Here is a 7,951-nt window from a genome sequence, read left to right on the forward strand (position 1 = left end):
TTCAATTCGTAGATAATAATAATCATAATGGAATGATTAATCATCTCCCTCTGTTTTACGTAAAGTACTAATGTATGTAATCTATTCTTCTCTTATTTCTTATGTTTAATATAATGTGCCATTATGATATTGTAAAATAGAGAATGTTACTTATATTAGTAAAAGGTAAAGTACAGTGAGCAAACTGAATAAATTTTATATTTTAAATAAAAGACTTCAGTCAAATTCTGCATTAAGGATGCATGTAACTAATTAACAACAAATAATACAAATAAATCTAAAAATAATTTTTAAGAAATCCACATTACTTGTTTCTCTATGTGATGTGTAAAAAAAAAGGCCTTACACATGCATGATAGAAAACAGACATTAGGAACATATAATAATCAGTTGATCAAAGTGTGTTCAATTGTGATCATATCGTACTTATTAAGTGATTGGTTCGTAATTATTTACCACCAAAGTTTGGCATCAGAAAAAACGTACGAAATATCAACTTGCCTCTAGGCTTGTATTTGAGATGGTCCTCAATGAATTGACAAGGACAACGGGCGGAGACACAATGTCGTGGTGGAACAGAAAGACCCGTGATGTCTCTGTTACGTTCCTGTGAGTCTATAACCAGATCAAGTCTCCGGCGCACAAAGTGATGTGCCCATCGAGAAGCATACCTCAGCAACAGCAACTCCGCCCGTTCCTGTCAACACATACCATCATCATTCAGTACCTAGAGTCAAAGTAATAAAAAAAAATGAAAGTCTGTACACTATACTTCAATAACAAACTTATTTGTGATGTTAAGAAATCAGTTGCTTGAATAATGTATCTACAAATATTTTACAAGATAAAATTTCTTAAATACATGTATCATTCACCATTTTACAAAAATGACACAAAGTTTGCAGTTCTTAGTCCACCTAATATCAAATACTATATACAGCATATGTTATTTGCAATATTATTAAATACTAAAAATATACTTGCAACATATACACATGTGTGCAATTTGTACAATTTCTTTACAAATTAAACATTGTGTACTAAATACTTATTTAGTATTACACTAGTCAACAGTGTTATATAAGTAATGTTAATTGAAAAAAATTAAGGTCTGGTATATTCGCTATTTTTAATCCAACCCACCAGTAAAATGTACGCATATGAAAACCTTGTACAGTTAAGTAAAAAATGGCTAATATGTAATAAAAAGTGACTTCAATATTTTGTATTACTTATATCTATTAAAATAAATTTTGATTATTCATTCGTTTCCATATAATAATGATATATATAAATGATTAATATGAAGCTATTTAAGTACTTTGACATGCTTTTTAGTTAGAAGACTTCTATTTTTTCATCCAATTTAGTTAATATAAAACATTGTATTAAAATAGCTTTAATAAGCTAAAATATAAGCTATGTGTCAAAACCGCTGTATCACAATACTGTTTTAGACTTTTGTATGCATGTAAAACAAATTTAAATGCCTCTATCTTTAAGAAAATTACTCCAGCTTGGACAGAAATCTCTGCCCCGTACGTGTGGCTTATTATGAAGCCATTCTTCTATATATTGACATGGACATAAAGCTGATGCTAAATGACGAGGTGAAGAAGGATTTCCACCTTCTTCATCGACTGTCCAGTCCAATCGTCGACGTAAATAGTCCTTTGCCCAACGTTGTACATAACGGCAGAATACTTGTTCACTTTTACCCTGATAGATTTTATTTTATATTACAGGAAACAAAATAAAATACTATTATAAAAATTTGCAAGTAAGACAAGAGATGAAGTTATATTATATAAAAAATACGAAAGAAAAAAAAAATCATCTTTAATACTATAAAAAAATGTAAGTTACATTAAATAGAACAATCTCATGAACTTAATGAGAACAATAGTTACCTGGCATAAAAAATGCTTACCTGCTTACGAGAAATTCTGGTGGTTGTGCTGCCTTGTATCACAATATCACTATCATCGATATCCATTCGTTGTTGCAATTCCCTTTTTCGACGCATTTCAGAATTTCCATCTTCCCCGATAACTCTTCCTTCACGTTCCTCTCGTTCTATTACTTCTTGTAACTTTTTCTGTTACAAAAAGAATGTAATACATATTATACAAGTCCTATCTTCACAACAACAAATAATAATTTCGCAAGCTGACAATATAAGATAAATAAAAGGGATTATTACAAAACATATTCAGCCGTAATAATGTAAACCAAACGCTCATCACAATATATGTAATAACACTTACGATGCAATCTGTAGTATCAAAGTATATGAAGCAGAGATTGACTTTATGACATGAAATCTTCCCTCTATCATCCAATCCAAGCAATATTTTATGTCGAAGTAAATGCTTGTTCACTTGAGCCATACATTTCTCAAGATTATGGTTTAACTTTATCTTGACGAACATGCAAAAGAATATTGCTGCAGCATTGAGGACTAACCACATGACGCCGAGACCAAATAAAGTAAGACCAGTCACTCCAGAAAATAATAAGCCAAGCAGTACAATAAATGCAGTAAATATCCAAAGGACAAGAATTCTCTTATAGCATATATTGTACATATTAAAACGTACATCATTTACAAGCAACTCCATTATGTGTACATAGTCTTCTACTGTAAGCTGTAATAAATATATAATTATACATAGAAAGTTTAAACTTTACACCAGAGAAAAGTATCTTATAATACAACAACTTAAAATACAAACAAAAATATTGACTTTCAATAATTCAACAACAATAAATCAGATTGAATTCAACTATTTACCGTCAAACCTTGAGCCATTAACTCTTCTGGTACTAATTCTGGTCGAAATTTAGCTGGAGTGATCCATGGCCATCTAGTATTAACTGGTAAAAGAGTAACAATAGTATCTCCATTGGCAAAACCTTGTCTAATATTTCCAATGGGTGTGCTTATAATATTATTTGTAGCACTTCTGCCATTAGATACATCTCTGAGATCAATAGTCTTCAAAGAAGCACTTTTGGGATTAGAAATTCTTACTTCGGACGGTACATTAAGATCTGGACTTTCAGACGTAATAGAACGACTTAAACCTGACCTATCTAAATTTATCTGGACGGATTCAGTTGATATCACAGCACCTCTGTATTCATTATTCTTAGTTTGTTGACTATCTGTCTTCTCAATGGCTTTCCCAATTTTCTCCACATTCACTGTAACTGATTCCGGTTTTATTACAGCTGGTGCAGTAGTTTTAGTTTTTTCTTCTATGTTGCCATTATCTTTTTCAGGAGTTTCATCCTCAAATTGGACCCAATTCTTTGTTCTCGAAGATATACTAGGTGAATTAATTGCTTCTACATTGTCGGTTGTATCTTTAGAATTCATTTTCACTAAAGAAATAAGACACCATTATTAAATATCTGAGAAAAAGGTTCATCAAACAGATGAAGAATGATATATTACTTGTTTCATAGTTTTTAATATGGTTTATAATGAGAGAAATACACTATTTTCTTAAATAAAGTTATGATAACCAATTTGATAATATATTGTACATTTCTCTTTCAAATATAGTTTATTAAATTACATTCATGTTTACAAAATAGGTACTACAAATATTTGGATCCATGGTTTTAAATAACAGCTTGAAAAAAAACAGGGAGTGTCCATGAATGTATGTATATAAATACAATTTACAGTACAAATAAACATCAAAGCATACAATGGCTTTCTATATAGAGAATAATAACAGGAAGGTAACAATTACATCGGATAGTCTTTTGTTCGACTGGTAATATGTGATGAATTTTCATTACATTATTTAATTTAAAAAAAATGACAGTCGGTCCATAGGAAACGTGAAATATGCGCAAAAGATCAAACTGGTCATTAATATTTGCATACAGTTTTTATTATCGAATGAGCGGATATCAAAATCAGATGAGATAACAGGAATATCGTATTGACGATTTTATCCATATAAAGAATGCATGACTGAGATTTCGTTACCTGTGTGGTATGACCTATCTCATATCCGTGAGGTGAAAAGGTGCGTAATGCACGAAATCAAGGTGTGCAGCATTGGTATAGGAAAAAGACGGGTGGGGTAAGGGGTATTTAACGAGACCGTAGAACGGTGTAGGTATACTTTTACCTGTGCGGTAATTTACCGCAAACATGTGAATTTGATCGTTCTTTGTATATGCATCATTATGCACACACTATTGCTTTCATTGCACAAGTAATAGTACTCAAGTAAATAATTGTGACTCAATCAATTGAAAATATTAGTGTACATGTCGAATAGAATTGCATACATACTGTTTTTATGTAGTTCTATATACGTGTACACCTAGTTGTACAAAATACACTGTATACGGAGTTAAACATCTGACTACACGATGTATATATTAAATAGCTAAATATGTTGGTATACGAATATATACTTGTTAATTTGCCCGATGATTTATACACTATATATATATATACCTACCTGAACTATATACAATATACATGAACTATGTAAGTACATGTTTTCTATGACAAATTAGTATAGAGACATACTTAATTGTCATCACATCATTATTATAGATATTGGGTCTATGCGATTCGTATGTAGCAGCAGGGAAATTATATAACAAAGGTGTATGAATATTATCATTCTTGTGGAATCATTATTAAAAATTGATTACGATGCACTGTCGAAGGATAATTATGAATATTTACTATCGTGTACTTGCAAAAGATATTACGAATATTTATCAATTCAATTCAAGGAAAAGTACATTTATAATGTGTTTACCAAAAATGCATGAAATAAGAAGAAATTATAGTCGACAGTTTCATAAACAAGAAAAATCAACACAAACAAAGCTTATCATTATTTCGAGTAGCTTTTTGTTTAATCTATTTGGTTCTGAAGAGGAGAAAGATGATGTATCGGAGTTAGAAATGACGATTAAACGATCAATTTTACTAATTCAGGTTAAGTATAGCAAATAATATTATTGTAAATAGATCATTTAACTTTCGTTACAGTGAATAATGATATGATCAAGCTGCACCATTGAATTGAAAACAAATATTTTACTTTAATGTAATTTCAGCAGTATTTATTTTCCCTTTGTAGAAGGGAGAGTTTAAAAAAGCAGAGCAAATGTTGCATATTGCTTTGAGACAAGCACAGACTTTGCAACATTATGATGGTATAACATATATTTATGATGTAATGGCTAATCTTGCATATAATTTAAATGACTTTAAGAAAGCAGAAAAACTGTTCGTATCGGTTATGCAGAGATTGATATCTAAAGGAATGGCCCAAGATGATTTAGCAATCATTCATATGAGTCTTAAAATTGCCAACATGTATAGCAAAATGGGAGAAACAGAGTAAGCAATTTATATTTAAAGCTCTGTATAATATGTTATACAATATCACATAATACTCTGTATATTAATGTAGAAAAGCTGAAAATGGTTATCAGTTCTGCTTAGAAAGTTTAAAAAAACATATGGCTAAAGACAGCGAGAATCCAGATGTTCTACAGTTAATGGGTTTAGCTTTAGAATGGTATGGTGGTATGCTGTTTTCAGAATCACGATATGTTGATGCTCTTAGGTATTTAACTGAAGCATATGACATATCTGTAAAAATGAATGGTATAGAAGATGAGCAGACTGTTGTGCTGCTGAGTGATTTAGGAACTGTAAATTGTGCAATGAAAGAATATGATGAAGCTATTAAATATTTAACTAAAGCTACAGAAATAGGTAATATGAACACAACAGTTGATAATTTTCTAAATCTTTGAAGAACTTAAAAAAAAAATCACTTATGTTTGCAGGAAAAAAATTGCCAGACATGTTTGACATAGGGTCCATTTATGTTAATTTGGGGAATGCATATATTATAAAAGGATTATATGAGGAAGCAAAAAAAAATTGTAAACAAGGAAAACAGTTAGCAAAAGCACAAAATCACGATGAATCACTGAAAGAAGCTGAAAAATGTCTTGAAAGGATAAAAGAGCTGATGTCGTAATGTAAATGTAAAAAGATTATATTAAGTTTTATAGTGAATATGTTTAAACTATATGTATGATCATGATATACTTAATACACAAAGAATGTGTTGCCTAAAAGAAATGAATGAAATAACATCACATGGTAGTTGCAAATTGTGTAACCCAATGAAAGTAGCAGGTACTATTATAAACCTTTACTTTTCTATAAGTCAAAATAAGAAATTTTTACAATATCAATTGGTATGATCACAGTAAAGTATGTAACAAATGCAATAAAATAAGGAACATGACCTTTTGTCATAGTACGGAATATATGTACTATGTATTCACTGCATCTACATGTATAGAAAACATACATTTTTCTTATTTTACAATAGCTATATACAGTTTCCCTAAGAAATACTTGTACGAAATGAAGTACATACATGCAATGTAAAAAATATATAACTTCATAGGTTAAATAAATTTTTAGAATAAATTTCGCAAAAAATGTTACAAGTAATTCAATAGAAACTGATTTGTATCAGTACAGATATACGATATGCATATCGACATTTGTATTCATTATGAATATTTTGTAAATAAGTTGACTGTAAAGCAGTTTATTACAGAATATGTTACCTCTGATGAGACTAATTGATTTTTTCTGCCATCATGTTACTTATGGTGATGTATTCCCATAACTCAGTACATTTTACTATTAGCTTTTGTAAGAGCTTTGTAAAAGTTTAGTATAAAACAAGGTTATAATTTGCATAGTTTTAATAGAATGTTATATTCACTGACTTGTTTAATAGTTCACTAAGTTTTGTAAGTTAACTGCACATAAATGTATGAGATAACACTGTTTTCACTGGTATTCATATCATACAACATATTATAATTGTCACTATTATCATCCATCAACGAACACAATTGTTGCCTTGTAAAAATACAATACAGCCTTCTAATTTTGGGATATTGTTATAGCAGTCAAGATAGATTCTTAGTAAGTGATCACAATATATTGACAAGGAAAAGTATTGTATGATTCTATTCATATTCTGCTATGAGTACCATCATATATACACCTAAGAGAAGTGCAATGATTTCTTTTACAGACTGTCCAAATTTAGTATCAGATAAAAGTTCTGGTATTACAGACACTGTTGCAATATAAATAAATCCACCAGCTGTGAATGGAAGAATCCACATAGTTGCAAGATCGCCTGTAAGTTCAAGTAAAATTTCAAATTAAATGATGAATGAATTTATTAGAACTATATTTGATCACAATATCATATTTCATTCTTACCCATGCCCTCCGCAAGTAAAGATACACAGGTTCCTAATAAAGCACCTATTGCAGTAGTAAGTTGAAGCATCATGGCCTGTAATAAAAGTAACACATTAACAATTCAGCAATACATTTCAATAAACTATTATTTATCTTTCTTATATCTTACTTGTTTCTTACTGTAACCACTTTGTATTAAAATAGCAAAGTCTCCTATTTCATGAGGTACTTCATGTAACAAAATTGTCAAAGTGGTAATAAAGCCAATGCCAGCTAAATAACTGGCCCCAATAGCAAGGCCATCTGTAAAATTATGTAAAAAATCTGCAGCCAGGTTTAAATACCCAGCAATTTTAATTTCATTCTGATCATCCTTAGAAGTTATATCAGTTTCATCTGAACTTTCCTTCAAATTATCATCATTTTTCTTTTGTTTAGATACATTCTCTGTGACACTATGCACATGCAAGTGAGTATGATCAGTTTTTATAAGCCTTACTGCTTTCTCCATAACTAGAAACGTGATTATACCAAATAATACACATAAACCAACAGACATATCGTGCGAGTGATGGGGTTCTTCATTGTCATGAATATCTGAATGGTCGTGTGAGTGAGGAACCAAAGCATGAGGTATCAAATGCAGGAATG

General features: G+C 30.3%; 3 protein-coding genes across 4 annotated transcripts in view; 1 reads left to right on the forward strand and 2 right to left on the reverse strand.

The window, feature by feature from the left end:
* Positions 1-447: 447 nt before the first annotated feature.
* LOC107187721 (transmembrane protein C9orf91 homolog) lies at positions 448-4,036 on the reverse strand. The gene is made up of 5 exons (XM_015575878.1): positions 4,007-4,036; positions 2,795-3,387; positions 2,268-2,648; positions 1,931-2,098; positions 448-697 (listed from the first exon to the last, which is right to left on the reverse strand). The coding sequence occupies exons 2-5, from the start codon at positions 3,380-3,382 to the stop codon at positions 449-451; spliced, it is 1,386 nt and encodes a 461-aa protein (XP_015431364.1). The 5' UTR covers positions 3,383-3,387; positions 4,007-4,036; the 3' UTR covers position 448.
* Positions 4,037-4,690: 654 nt separating this feature from the next.
* Positions 4,691-6,041, forward strand: LOC107187749 (tetratricopeptide repeat protein 19 homolog, mitochondrial). 2 transcript variants are annotated; one of them, XM_015575914.1, is made up of 4 exons: positions 4,691-4,981; positions 5,127-5,389; positions 5,463-5,770; positions 5,845-6,041. In XM_015575914.1, the coding sequence occupies exons 1-4, from the start codon at positions 4,691-4,693 to the stop codon at positions 6,039-6,041; spliced, it is 1,059 nt and encodes a 352-aa protein (XP_015431400.1). The 2 variants fall into 2 exon arrangements, with proteins under 2 accessions (XP_015431400.1, XP_015431401.1); XM_015575915.1 differs by having other exon boundaries at positions 4,937-4,981; positions 5,107-5,389.
* Positions 6,042-6,883: 842 nt separating this feature from the next.
* Positions 6,884-7,951, reverse strand: part of LOC107187655 (protein catecholamines up) — a 1,671-nt gene continuing 603 nt past the window's right edge. Inside the window, exons 2-4 of the mRNA XM_015575798.1 lie at positions 7,470-7,943; positions 7,319-7,394; positions 6,884-7,232 (exon numbers count right to left, since the gene is read on the reverse strand). Of these exons, the coding sequence (XP_015431284.1) occupies positions 7,057-7,232; positions 7,319-7,394; positions 7,470-7,943 (726 nt within the window). The 3' untranslated portion in view covers positions 6,884-7,056. The remainder of the gene's footprint in view (positions 7,233-7,318; positions 7,395-7,469; positions 7,944-7,951) is intronic.

This window comes from Dufourea novaeangliae, unplaced genomic scaffold, assembly GCF_001272555.1.
Source record: "Dufourea novaeangliae isolate 0120121106 unplaced genomic scaffold, ASM127255v1 scaffold101, whole genome shotgun sequence".
NCBI lineage: Eukaryota > Metazoa > Arthropoda > Insecta > Hymenoptera > Halictidae > Dufourea > Dufourea novaeangliae.

Bases quoted from the DNA above. Each gene is read 5' to 3' on its own strand.
- LOC107187721 (XM_015575878.1), bottom strand. From the start codon at position 3,382: ATGAATTCTAAAGATACAACCGACAATGTAGAAGCAATTAATTCACCT. The intron at 2,099-2,267 runs GTAAGTGTTATT...TTTTTGTAACAG, and splicing joins TTGATACTACAGATTGCATC to AAAAAGTTACAAGAAGTAAT. The intron at 698-1,930 runs GTAAGCATTTTT...ATGTGTTGACAG, and splicing joins CCAGAATTTCTCGTAAGCAG to GAACGGGCGGAGTTGCTGTT.
- LOC107187749 (XM_015575914.1), top strand. From the start codon at position 4,691: ATGCACTGTCGAAGGATAATTATGAATATTTACTATCGTGTACTTGCA. The intron at 5,390-5,462 runs GTAAGCAATTTA...ATATTAATGTAG, and splicing joins AGCAAAATGGGAGAAACAGA to AAAAGCTGAAAATGGTTATC. The intron at 5,771-5,844 runs GTAATATGAACA...TTATGTTTGCAG, and splicing joins AACTAAAGCTACAGAAATAG to GAAAAAAATTGCCAGACATG.